This window comes from Gobius niger (genome assembly GCF_951799975.1).
Source record: "Gobius niger genome assembly, chromosome: 11".
NCBI classification, from domain to species: Eukaryota; Metazoa; Chordata; class Actinopteri; order Gobiiformes; family Gobiidae; genus Gobius; species Gobius niger.
This window is the reverse complement of record NC_136862.1, coordinates 1,000,735-1,015,128: the sequence shown is the minus strand read 5'-3', so window position 1 is coordinate 1,015,128 and position 14,394 is coordinate 1,000,735. Positions and strand designations below refer to the sequence as shown.

General features: G+C 43.9%; 1 protein-coding gene across 2 annotated transcripts in view; it reads left to right on the top strand.

Moving 5' to 3' along the window:
* Positions 1 to 14,394, top strand: part of LOC306969982 (cullin-5-like) — a 61,141-nt gene that overhangs the window by 33,554 nt on the left and 13,193 nt on the right. For both annotated transcript variants that reach the window (XM_079565794.1, XM_079565795.1), the window contains 4 exons: positions 2,817 to 2,924; positions 3,001 to 3,065; positions 5,525 to 5,657; positions 7,376 to 7,507. In XM_079565794.1, coding sequence (XP_079421920.1) covers positions 2,817 to 2,924; positions 3,001 to 3,065; positions 5,525 to 5,657; positions 7,376 to 7,507 — 438 coding nt within the window. The remainder of the gene's footprint in view (positions 1 to 2,816; positions 2,925 to 3,000; positions 3,066 to 5,524; positions 5,658 to 7,375; positions 7,508 to 14,394) is intronic.

The window sequence follows — 14,394 nt, the reverse complement described above, 5'->3', positions numbered from 1 at the left end:
AAAGATAGGTTTTTACCATCTAAAGAACATAGCCAGAGTCCGCCCCATTCTCTCTCGGGCCAACACGGAGACGCTAATGCATGCTTTTATCACCAGTCGTATCGACTACTGTAATGCCCTGCTTTCTGGTCTTCCCAAAAAGAGTATCTCAGGTTTGCAACTTTTGCAAAACTCAGCGGCTCGTGTCCTGACGAAGACCAGGAGGCGGGACCACATTACACCGGTTTTAGAATCGCTGCATTGGCTCCCCGTGTGTTTCAGGATCGATTTTAAAGTTCTTTTAATGGTTTTTAAATGTCTTAATGGTCTTGGTCCTTCTTATCTCTCAGAACTGCTTTTACCTTATGAACCTTCACGGCCCCTTCGCTCCTCTGGCAGAGGTCTCCTTGTTATTCCTAAAGTCAACAAAAAGACTTATGGCGAGGCGTCTTTCCAGTATTACGGCCCTCGCCTCTGGAATGACCTGCCGGAGGAGCTCAGGGCCGCAGAGAACGTTCATGTCTTTAAGAGCAGGCTCAAGACCCACCTTTTTAGCTTAGCTTTTAGCTGATTTCTACTTACTTATTTTTTCAGTTATTTTTATTATTATTTATGTTTATAATTATCTTATTATACTAGTTTTTAGTTAGTTTTATATATATGTTTATTTTATTTTATTTATTATTATTATTATTTTTATTTATTTTATGTATATATTTGTATATTGCATTTTTGCATTTTTAGAATTTCCAGTGTTTCCTCTGAGGGAGCCCTCTGCCCCGGGAGCGGTGGTCGGCTGTGGCTGTGTGGGCACTGTCCTCTGGGTGCCCGGATGGAGGTGTGGTGCTTCTGCTGCACCTCCGCTGGGTGTCCGGTGGTGGTGCCCTGTGGCTGTGGCTGATGTACCGCTCCCGGTGCAGACGGCTCCTCTGATGGCATTTCCTTACCTGGTTCATCTGTACCCAGCCTCAGCACTATGTCCATTATCTCATCGTGTATGTGTGTGTGTGTGGCTGCGTGTGTGCGTGTGGCTGTGTGTGTGTGCCTGCGTGTGTGTATGTGGCTATGGGGAGGGGGGTGGGGTGAGCAGTGTTGTTGTCTGTTTGGAAGAGTGGGTGGTTGGGTGGGCGGGAACTGCTTTTAATCTGTAAAGCACTTTGTGTTACAACTCTGTATGAAAAGCGCTTTATAAATAAAGTTTTGATTGATTGATTGATTGAAGGAAGTCATGGAGCTTCTGCTTTAGACACAACTTCAGACTCTGCTGCAGGTAAGAGTCACATCATATTCTGAAACTCAAATATGTAGGAAAAACATAATATATGGAAAATTATTATTACAATTACAAAAAGAAACTCATTACTCATTCTAAAAAACCCAAACAAACCCTAACATCTGTATCTGCTGTAAAGTCATGTTTGTCCCAGTTCCTCTGAGTCGTGGTGGGTCCTGGTGGACCATGACAGATGTGGACCGTGACAGATGTGGACAGGACTGTGGTAGATCTACTTTTACTTTGGAGAAAATAGTTACTATAGAAACTGTTGAAGAAATGAGCTTCTTCTGTAACATCTGTCCACATCAGTCCTGCTGCACCACGACTCAGAGGAACTGGGACAAACATGACTTTACAGCAGATACACATGTTAGGGTTTGTTTTGTTTTTAATGAGAGTAAATAAAAAAGCTATTTTTTGATTAGATGAATGATTTTCAAATATTTTTCTTTTTGTAATTGTAATAATAATGTTCCATATATTATGTTTTTACATGTTTGAGTTTCAGAATATGATGTGACTCTTACCTGCAGCAGAGTCTGAAGTTCTGTCTAAAGCAGAAGCTCCATGACTTCCTTCTTCACTTCTCAGTCTGTGCCTGAAGAGCAATGAAACAAAGAGCTCACTGTATTTAGCCTCATGTTACTGTCACTCATGTCTGACCTAAAGTCTCACTCTGAAGAAAGTCACATTTACACTGAGAAGGTTGGAAGGCGCCCCCTTGTGTCACCTTGCATCCAAATGCCCGGAACATGACAGCCAAGGCCACACGAGGGTTAAAGGAGCCACGGAGATTTACAAAAGTCCATTTAGATCAAAACATACAGTAAGAAAAGAATGAAATCAAACAGATCGATTTAAAGATCAGTCCATTAACCAGAGACATGTAGGAATAGTTGGATCTACAGGAAACCCAGCATTTACCCTGGAACTCATCTGTAAAGTGATGACATATTCACACGGATAATGCAGGTTCTTAATAACTCCTCTGATTCCTCCTGGTTCCTCTGGTTCCCCCTGATTCCTCTGATTCCTCCTCATTCCTCTGGTTCCTCCTGATTCCTCTGATTCCTCCTGGTTCCTCCTGATTCCTCTGGTTCCTCCTCATTCCTCTGGTTCCTCCTGGTTCCTCCTGATTCCTCTGATTCCTCCTGGTTCCTCCTGATTCCTCTGGTTCCTCCTCATTCCTCTGGTTCCTCCTGATTCCTCTGATTCCTCCTGGTTCCTCCTGATTCCTCTGGTTCCTCCTCATTCCTCTGGTTCCTCCTGATTCCTCTGATTCCTCCTGGTTCCTCCTGATTCCTCTGGTTCCTCCTCATTCCTCTGGTTCCTCCTGATTCCTCTGATTCCTCCTTGTTCCTCTGATTCCTCTGGTTCCTCCTGGTTCCTCCTGGTTCCTCTGGTTCCTCTGATTCCTCTGGTTCCTCTGGTTCCTCTGGTTCCTCCTGGTTCCTCTGGTTCCTCCTTGTTCCTCCTCATTCCTCTGGTTCCTCCTGGTTCCTCCTGCTTCCTCTGGTTCCTCCTGGTTCCTCCTGGTTCATGTGTGACGTTCCTCCTGCAGGACTCAGAGAAGTACGTGGAGCAGCTGCTGACGCTGTTTAACCGCTTCAGTCGCCTGGTGAAGGAGGCGTTTCAGGACGACCCGCGTTTCCTCACGGCCAGAGACAAAGTAAGACCTGCAGATGAAACGCGAGCTCGCGGCTGAACTCACGGCTGAACTCACGGCCCTCCCTTTGTCTCCACAGGCGTACAAGGCCGTGGTCAACGACGCCACCATCTTCAAACTGGAGCTGCCCATGAAGCAGAAAGGGTAACATGCTCTTCCCCAGCTTATGGAGATATTTATTTGTAATTCATGCCGTTGTTATATTTGAAGAGTTTTGTGGCGCTAGGCTAGTGCTAGGCTAGTGCATGTCTATGGTATCAGCTAGCCTGCATTAAAGGGGGGTATTCTGCAAAACGGACTTTTCCAGCTCTCCATCATGTTATTCTGTCACTCCCTCATTAAAAACATGGCTGAAGTGCTGCCTTGGCACATTCACGTATTTCTGAGTAATCTGTAAAAACTCTGATGGCGGCCATTTTGGGTAATCTGTAAAAACTCTGATGGCGGCCATTTTGAGTAATCTGTAAAAACTCTGATGGCGGCCATTTTGAGTAATCTGTAAAAACTCTGATGGCGGCCATTTTAGGGATAGGTAAAAAATAGAATCTTTTGGGAAACACAATTTTTCACTCTTTTAAGCCATTTTCTGGAGGAATCTGAACTTATTTATGTCACATGAATAAAGTCAAGTGTAAATCGGGCCCATGTGGATATTTTCTCACAGCAGATTGTTCAGTAGAAGTGAAAAAACGGCAGTTGTAGCTAGCGCTAGCTAACCGTTAGCATTAGCCCGATGCTAACATGTAGCATCAAGTTAGCATTCTCCGTTTTTTATGTATTTATGGGCTGTTGAACCACTTTACTCCTCCCCATGTCTTTGTTTCTTTATTTAGTACAAAACCATATCTATAATTCAGCATAGTTGAGTAGTTTTTGATTTGAGAAAGTTTAGATTTTTCTCCAAATTGTTTTCCCCCTTAACTGTTTTCAAACATGACCATATATGGGCGACTCCAGAGATGCCGCCTGTATCTATGCCACAGACAGCGTGTGGAGGGGGCGTGTCTAAAGGCTCAGAGGTTCTTAAAGAGACAGAGGCCTATTTCAAGACATTCACTACAGCCATTTTGAGAGAGACATTTTATACAAGGCAGTTATTCTAATTTACTGCATTTACAGACCAACAGAAGGTTTGTCATCATTGTAGTGAGATATAGACTGGTGCTATGGGACTGACAAAAGCAGAACACCCCCTCTTTAAAGCAGAACACCCCCTCTTTAAAGCAGAACACCCCCTCTTTAAAGCAGAACACCCCCTCTTTAAAGCAGAACACCCCCTCTTTAAAGCAGAACACCCCCTCTTTAAAGCAGAACACCCCCTCTTTAAAGCAGAACACCCCCTCTTTAACACTTCTTGAAAATGTGTGCTTTTTTTTTGGAAAAAGTTTAGAAAAGTTTTAGGACAGTTTGGAAATGTTTTGAACCTTTTAAAAAAAAGTTTTGAAGATTTTTTTGTAAGGTTGTGGAACAGATGCAAAACTTTGAAACCATTTTTTCCCCCAGTTTTCAAACCTGGCTCTGTCCATTATGTAGATTTTGTCCCTGAAGCAGCGGTAAGAGTTTTTTTAGTGGAATATCTTGTGAGTGTAACCAATGGCCGCTGGCTGCTCTGCTTTATGACCACGACACTGGGGGCCGCCATTGCTGTAGTACCTCCACATCGCCACTAGGCCCCCATTGAAAAGCATTGGAGTTTAGACACCTTAAAGAGGGGGTGTTCTGCTTTAAAGAGGGGGTGTTCTGCTTTAAAGAGGGGGTGTTCTGCTTTTGTCAGTCCCATAGCACCAGTCTATATCTCACTACAATGATGACAAACCTTCTGTTGGTCTGTAAATGCAGTAAATCAGAATAACTGCCTTGTATAAAATGTCTCTCTCAAAATGGCTGTAGTGAATGTCTTGAAATCGGCCTCTGTCTCTTTAAGAACCTCTGAGCCTTTAGACACGCCCCCTCCACACGCTGTCTGTGGCATCAGTGGGGAGGGGGTTCTGCTGAGGAGCAGTGGTTGGTTACTCGGCTGGTGACCAAAGCTCGGAGGCGTCTCCAGGAGGTGGGGGCGTTCCTAGGAGGACTCAGGCAAACCTATCCCTAAAATGGCCGCCATCAGAGTTTTTACAGATTACTCAGAAATACGTGAATGTGCCAAGGCAACACTTCAGCCATGTTTTTAATGAGGGAGTGACAGAATAACATGATGTAAGGCTTGAAAAAGTCCATTTTGTATAACACCCCCCCTTTAAAAACAACTTTTAACGCCTGGTTTCAATGTTTTCAACACTAGACTAGGCTGATCTTCCTCCTGAGATCACGCTGAGTCACAATATATGAAACCAGGCTGGTTTTCGTATGAAGAATTTTAGAAATCTGGTCCTTAATGAGGGTCGGACTGTTAGCATTGGAGCAGCGCGAGCTACACGTCACACAAGGGCGGAGTCTACAGTGAAGACCCCGCCCTTATGCCCTGTTTAGGAACACGCTTCGTCAGAGCTGGGGAGGAGAAGTCTGTAAATCCTCCATGACCTCCCCCTGGACCGTGGTCATTGTGGTAAACGGGGAGGAGTGAGCAGGAAGTCTGTGAGTGTAACCCGCCTCTGTGTCTGCAGCGTGGGGCTGAAGACCCAGCCCGAGTCCAAGTGTCCGGAGCTGCTGGCCAACTACTGCGACATGCTGCTGAGGAAGACTCCGCTGAGCAAGAAGCTGACGTCCGAGGAGATCGAGGCCAAGCTCAAAGAAGTGGTGCGTGGCCTCCTCACTGTAACCTCTGAATCCCGGGAGAACACGCAGCACAGGGACAGCAGCGCGGGGAACCAGTGTTGTGGGTCTTAGCTTTCAAATGTGGCCCAGTGTTGTTTTTGGCAGACAAAAATTTAAAAGGTTTTTGTCACGTTTTCGTCAGTTTCATTACAAAAAGTTATAATTCATTCAATTTTTCCCTTTTTTTTTTCAGGTTTTATTCATTTTTCTTCCCATATTTTTATGCTACATATGCTAGCGTTAGCTTCATGCTGCATATGCTTACGTTAGCTTCATGCTACATATGCTGATGTTAGATTCATGCTACTTATTTTAGCGTTAGCTTCATGCTGGATATCGTAACGTTAGCTTCATGCTACATATGCTAGCGTTGGATTCATGCTACATATTCTAATGTTAGCTTCATGCTACATATTCTAATGTTAGCTTCATGTTACATATTCTAATGTTAGCTTCATGCTACATATTCTAATGTTAGCTTCATGCTACATATTCTAATGTTAGCTTCATGCTACATATTCTAATGTTAGCTTCATGCTATATATTCTAATGTTAGCTTCATGCTACATATTCTAATGTTAGCTTCATGCTACATATTCTAATGTTAGCTTCATGCTACATATTCTAATGTTAGCTTCATGTTACATATTCTAATGTTAGCTTCATGTTACATATTCTAATGTTAGCTTCATGCTACATATTCTAATGTTAGCTTCATGCTACATATTCTAATGTTAGCTTCATGTTACATATTCTAATGTTAGCTTCATGTTACATATGCTAATATTAGCTTCATGCTACATATTCTAATGTTAGCTTCATGCTACATATTCTAATGTTAGCTTCATGTTACATATTCTAATGTTAGCTTCATGTTACATATTCTAATGTTAGCTTCATGCTACATATTCTAATGTTAGCTTCATGTTACATATTCTAATGTTAGCTTCATGCTACATATTCTAACGTTAGCTTCATGCTACATATTCTAATGTTAGCTTCATGCTACATATTCTAATGTTAGCTTCATGTTACATATTCTAATGTTAGCTTCATGCTACATATTCTAATGTTAGCTTCATGCTACATATTCTAATGTTAGCTTCATGCTACATAGTCTAATTTTCTTTTTTTTTAATGATTTTTTCTCCCCCAAGGCATTTTCTTTCTTTCTGCCACATTTTTCGCACATTTCTTGACTTTCCTCACACATTATTTCTCTGGTTCTACACAAATAATATTTCAGCATCGGGAAAAGTTTAGTTTAACCTCTTAACCCCCGCCTGAACCGAGAGCATTTTCTCCAGTTCAGCTTTACCCAAATCCTGTAGGCCAGTGTAACGCCTCATTTGAAAGCTAAGACCTACAAAACTCATCTAAATTGATCTTTTTCCTCACGTCATAAGATTTTTTTCCATTTTTTTGGGGGGTACTCATTTTTGTAACTTTAGCTCTGGTCTGATGAAGTCCATGTGTGTTTTACATGTGACCTGCTCTGATCTGATGAAGTTCACGTGTTGTTTTACATGTGACCTGCTCTGGTCTGATGAAGTTCACGTGTTGTTTTACATGTGACCTGCTCTGATCTGATGAAGTTCATGTGTTGTTTTACATGTGACCTGCTCTGATCTGATGAAGTTCACGTGTTGTTTTACATGTGACCTGCTCTGGTCTGATGTTCATGTGTGTTTGTGGCGCAGCTGTTGGTGCTGAAGTACGTCCAGAACAAAGACGTGTTCATGAGGTACCACAAGGCCCACCTGACGCGGCGCCTCATCCTGGACATCTCTGCAGACAGCGAGATCGAGGAGAACATGGTGGAGTGGCTCAGGGTCAGACTCTTTATCATGTTTATCACTGTTTATCAACACGAAGACACACTCGCTAAAGGGCTAAACCGGGACTTTATTACACGTTTTATAACTGTTTTATAACATGCACCTGAAAGATCCTTAAAAAAAACACACAAAGCTAACGTTAGCTTCATGCTACATATACTGATGTTAGATTCATGCTACTTATTCTAGCGTTAGCTTCACGCTGCATATGCTAACATTGGATTCATGCTACATATGCTAATGTTAGATTCATGCTACTTAGTCTAGCGTTAGCTTCATGCTTTCTATGCTTACGTTAGCTTCATGCTACTTATTCTAACATTAGCTTCATGCTATCATTGGATTCATGCTACATAATCTAATGTTAGCTTTATGCTACATATTCTAGCGTTAGCTTCATGCTACTTATGCTGATGTTAGATTCATGCTACATATTCTAGCGTTAGCTTCATGCTACTTATGCTATCATTAGCTTCATGCTACATATTCTAACGTTAGCTTCATGCTACATATGCTAACATTAGCTTCATGCTACATATTCTAACGTTAGCTTCATGCTACATATGCTAACATTAGCTTCATGCTACATATTCTAACGTTAGCTTCATGCTACATATGCTAACATTAGCTTCATGCTACATATTCTAACGTTAGCTTCATGCTACATATGCTAACATTAGCTTCATGCTACATATTTTTTTTTAAATGTTTTATTTTTTTTTTAATTGAAATGTTGCACATACATTCCATAAAAAAACACGAGGTAATTTGTGCAAAATACATACAACTTGCCAGGGGGAAGGGAAATATACAATAAAAAAAAAAAAAAAAAAAAAAAAAAACATATGTAGCATGAAGCTAATGTTAGCTTCATGCTACATATGCTAACGTTAGCTTCATGCTACATATTCTAATGTTAGCTTCATGCTACATATTCTAGCGTTAGCTTCATGCTACATATGCTATCATTACCTTCATGCTACATATTCTAATGTTAGCTTCATGCTACATATTCTAGCGTTAGCTTCATGCTACATATGCTATCATTACCTTCATGCTACATATTCTAATGTTAGCTTCATGCTACATATTCTAGCGTTAGCTTCATGCTACATATGCTATCATTACCTTCATGCTACATATTCTAACGTTAGCTTCATGCTACATATCCTAACGTTAGCTTCATGCTACATATGCTAACATTAGCTTCATGCTACATATGCTAACATTAGCTTCATGCTACATATTCTAACGTTAGCTTCATGCTACATATGCGAACAATGCACTCATGCTACATATTCTAACGTTAGCTTCATGCTACATATGCGAACAATGGACTCATTCTACATATGCTAACGTTAGCTTCATGCTTCATATGCTAACGTTAGCTTCATGCTACTTATGCTCATGTCAGCTTCATGCTAAATGAAGCTAGCTAGATTCATGCTAAATGAAGCTAGCAAAGATACTAAAAATGTCTCCCGTTCTCACATTTGAAGCCTGATTTCTGTAGTTCTCTGGTCTTGAGAACTTGGTGGAGGCTCAGGGTCAGACTCTTCACCTTCATCATGTTTATCACCGTGAACGAACATGAAGACGCTCAGACTGAAGGACGTTTGATGCCGTTTATTGATGGAAACGTTTGTCGTTTAGACACTGGTGAGAAATATTAGGTGTTGTTTTGTTTTACGGAAATAGAAAAGCTAAAGTGCTAAACCGGGAACTTTATTACACGTTTAGAACAGTTTTAAAACATGAAACCAACACACACAACACACAACACACAACACACAACACACAGCACACAACACACACACTAGGGATGGGAATCTTAGGCCTCTGTCCGATCCGATTCGCATCGCGATACACCTGCCACGATCCGATTCATTTAAGACACACTTGGTCATACCAGAGCTGCGATTCATCTGGATCCACACATCTGTAACCACCACCAGCCCGATACCATTCCACATCTGTAACCACCACCAGCCCGATACCATTCCACATCTGTAACCACCACCAGCCCGATACCATTCCACATCTGTAACCCCCACCAGCCCGATACCATTCCACATCTGTAACCCCCACCAGCCCGATACCATTCCACATCTGTAACCACCACCAGCCCGATACCATTCCGGCCGATTATCACGATGCATCTGGATGTTTCGTGATCCACGCTTTGCTTAATGCAATGATTCAACAGAACCAGCTCAAATAAATTAAGAATTTTAAAACATATTCACAATTATTGAGGCCATTACTTGATATTACAACTTTAAAGTTAACTACATGTTTTTTTTATGTAGACGGCATATTTAAACTTGTTTTGGTTTTGTATCCTATATATTCTATGGGTTTATCCACCTTAAGGTTGTTTTTTCTTTAGTTTTTTCAACAATTTTGGGGGACAATTATTATTAATCTCTGATCAGTATTGTTAATTTTTTTTAATTTTATTTCCACATTAATATCGCGCACAGAAAAGCTCACGTGGTTATGCTAATGAGTGGGCGGGGCTCCCTCTGCCTCAGCACAGTCTCACGTGTTCTTCCACCGGGCTCTAATGCAGTAAAGTGGATTTCTCTTCCTGGACTCTTTACACTCGTAAGTGACATCATGACTTGGGCAAACGGAGATGCCGACTCCACACCGCGGATCTTTCTGAACTTACGCCGCTCTCAGCCTGGAGTTTACCGGTAAGACACGCCTCCTTGTGGGAGGAGCATCATGTGCAGGCACGCAGATGAGGCGCGCAGATGAGGCGCGCAGATGAGGCGCGCAGATGAGGCGCGCAGTGGCCCGAGGGGCTTTTACATCTGTATAGGGACGTCACGGTTACCGGTGTAGCGGTTAGGGTTAGTCTCCCTCTATAGCAGTAAGCTAACGTTAGCGTGACCGTCTCCCTCTATAGCAGTAAGCTAACGTTAGCGTGACCGTCTCCCTCCATAGCAGTAAGCTAACGTTAGCGTGACCGTCTCCCACAGCTCTATAGCAGTAAGCTAACGTTAGCGTGACCGTCTCCCACAGCTCTATAGCAGAAAGCTAACGTTAGCGTGACCGTGTCCTTCTATAGCAGTAAGCTAACGTTAGCGTGACCGTCTCCCACAGCTCTATAGCAGTAAGCTAATCTTAGCGTGACCGTCTCCCACAGCTCTATAGCAGTAAGCTAACGTTATCGTGACCGTCTCCCTCTATAGCAGTAAGCTAACGTTAGCGTGACCGTCTCCCACAGCTCTATAGCAGTTAGCTAATGTTAGCGTGACCGTCTCCACAGCTCTATAGCAGGAAGCTAACGTTAGCGTGACCGTCTCCCACAGCTCTATAGCAGTAAGCTAACGTTAGCGTGACCGTCTCCCACAGCTCTATAGCAGTAAGCTAACGTTAGCGTGACCGTCTCCCACAGCTCTATAGCAGTAAGCTAACGTTAGCGTGACCGTCTCCCACAGCTCTATAGCAGTAAGCTAACGTTAGCGTGACCATCTCCACAGCTCTATAGCAGTAAGCTAACGTTAGCGTGACCGTCTCCCACAGCTCTATAGCAGTAAGCTAACGTTAGCGTGACCGTCTCCACAGCTCTATAGCAGGAAGCTAACGTTAGCGTGACCGTCTCCCACAGCTCTATAGCATTAAGCTAACGTTAGCGTGACCGTCTCCCTCTATAGCAGGAAGCTAACGTTAGCGTGACCGTCTCCCTCTATAGCAGTAAGCTAACGTTAGCGTGACCGTCTCCCTCTATAGCAGTAAGCTAACGTTAGCGTGACCATCTCCCTCTATAGCAGTAAGCTAACGTTAGCGTGACCGTCTCCCTCTATAGCAGTAAGCTAACGTTAGCGTGACCGTCTCCCACAGCTCTATAGCTGTAAGCTAACGTTAGCGTGACCGTCTCCCACAGCTCTATAGCAGTAAGCTAACGTTAGCGTGACCGTCTCCCATAGCTCTATAGCAGTAAGCTAACGTTAGCGTGACCGTCTCCCACAGCTCTATAGCAGTAAGCTAGCGTTAGCGTGACCGTCTCCCTCTATAGCAGTAAGCTAACGTTAGCGTGACAGTCTCCCTCTATAGCAGTAAGCTAACGTTAGCGTGACCGTCTCCCTATATAGCAGTAAGCTAACGTTAGCGTGACCGTCTCCCTCTATAGCAGTAAGCTAACGTTAGCGTGACCGTCTCCACAGCTCTATAGCAGTAAGCTAGCGTTAGCGTGACCGTCTCCCTCTATAGCAGTAAGCTAACGTTAGCGTGACCGTCTCCCTCTATAGCAGTAAGCTAACGTTAGCGTGACCGTCTCCCTCTATAGCAGTAAGCTAACGTTAGCGTGACCGTCTCCCTCTATAGCAGTAAGCTAACGTTAGCATGACCGTCTCCCACAGCTCTATAGCAGTAAGCTAACGTTAGCGTGACCGTCTCCCACAGCTCTATAGCAGTAAGCTAACGTTAGCGTGACCGTCTCCCTCTATAGCAGTAAGCTAACGTTAGCGTGACCGTCTCCCTCTATAGCAGAAAGCTAACGTTAGCGTGACCGTCTCCCTCTATAGCAGTAAGCTAACGTTAGCGTGACCGTCTCCCTCTATAGCAGTAAGCTAACGTTAGCGTGACCGTCTCCACAGCTCTATAGCAGTAAGCTAACGTTAGCATGACCGTCTCCCTCTATAGCAGTAAGCTAACGTTAGCGTGACCGTCTCCCTCTATAGCAGTAAGCTAACGTTAGCGTGACCGTCTCCCACAGCTCTATAGCAGTAAGCTAACGTTAGCGTGACCGTCTCCCACAGCTCTATAGCAGTAAACTAACGTTAGCGTGACCGTCTCCCTCTATAGCAGTAAGCTAACGTTAGCGTGACCGTCTCCCTCTATAGCAGTAAGCTAACGTTAGCGTGACCGTCTCCCTCTATAGCAGTAAGCTAACGTTAGCGTGACCGTCTCCCTCTATAGCAGTAAGCTAACGTTAGCATGACCGTCTCCCACAGCTCTATAGCAGTAAGCTAACGTTAGCGTGACCGTCTCCCTCTATAGCAGTAAGCTAACGTTAGCGTGACCGTCTCCCACAGCTCTATAGCAGTAAACTAACGTTAGCGTGACCGTCTCCCTCTATAGCAGTAAGCTAACGTTAGCGTGACCGTCTCCCTCTATAGCAGTAAGCTAACGTTAGCGTGACCGTCTCCCTCTATAGCAGTAAGCTAACGTTAGCGTGACCGTCTCCCTCTATAGCAGTAAGCTAACGTTAGCTTGACCGTCTCCCACAGCTCTATAGCAGTAAGCTAACGTTAGCGTGACCGTCTCCCTCTATAGCAGTAAACTAACGTTAGCGTGACCGTCTCCCTCTATAGCAGTAAGCTAACGTTAGCGTGACCGTCTCCCTCTATAGCAGTAAGCTAACGTTAGCGTGACGTCTCCCTCTATAGCAGTAAGCTAACGTTAGCGTGACCGTCTCCCTCTATAGCAGAAAGCTAACGTTAGCGTGACCGTCTCCCTCTATAGCAGTAAGCTAACGTTAGCGTGACCGTCTCCCTCTATAGCAGTAAGCTAACGTTAGCGTGACCGTCTCCACAGCTCTATAGCAGTAAGCTAACGTTAGCATGACCGTCTCCCTCTATAGCAGTAAGCTAACGTTAGCGTGACCGTCTCCCTCTATAGCAGTAAGCTAACGTTAGCGTGACCGTCTCCCACAGCTCTATAGCAGTAAGCTAACGTTAGCGTGACCGTCTCCCACAGCTCTATAGCAGTAAACTAACGTTAGCGTGACCGTCTCCCACAGCTCTATAGCAGTAAGCTAGCGTTAGCGTGACCGTCTCCCTCTATAGCAGTAAGCTAACGTTAGCGTGACCGTCTCCCTCTATAGCAGTAAGCTAACGTTAGCGTGACCGTCTCCCTCTATAGCAGTAAGCTAACGTTAATGTGACCGTCTCCCTCTATAGCAGTAAGCTAACGTTCGCGTGACCGTCTCCCACAGCTCTATAGCAGTAAGCTAACGTTAGCGTGACCGTCTCCATCCGTAACGTGTCTACATTAAACCGATATGAGCGTAAAACCCGATGCATCTCATGTTTCGATCGATTCAAATCGATTTTTCGTCCCATCCCTACACAACACACACAACACACACAACACACACAACACACACACAACACACACAAAACACACAACACACACAACACACAACACACACAACACACACACAACACACACAACACACAACACACACAACACACACAACACACACACAACACACACAACACACACAACACACACAACACACACAACACACAACACACACAACACACACAACACACACACAACACACACAACACACAACACACACAACACACACACAACACACACAACACACAACACACACAACACACACACACACACACACACACACACAACACACAACACACAACACACACACACCTACACACACGCACATCAACCACTGACACAGAGACCAACCCAACACATTTATCGTCCTGTAGCTTCAGACACGACCGTCAGCGCCTGAAATATCACTGAGAAGATCTGAAGCCCCTGCCATGACTGGAGTCTGTCTGTCTGTAGTTAAAGTCTGACACTCCAACAGCAGAGTACAGATGAAGACTCTCGAACCTTTATCTGTGTCTGTAGTTAAAGTCTGTCACTTCAACAGCAGAGTACAGATGAAGACTCTCGAACCTTCATATGTGTCTGTAGTTAAAGTCTGTCACTCCAACAGCAGAGTACAGATGAAGACTCTCAAGACTTCATATGTGTCTGTAGTTAAAGTCTGACACTCCAACAGCAGAGTACAGATGAAGACTCTCGAACCTTTATATGTGTCTGTAGTTAAAGTCTGACACTCCAACAGCAGAGTACAGATGAAGACTCTCGAACCTTCATATGTGTCTGTA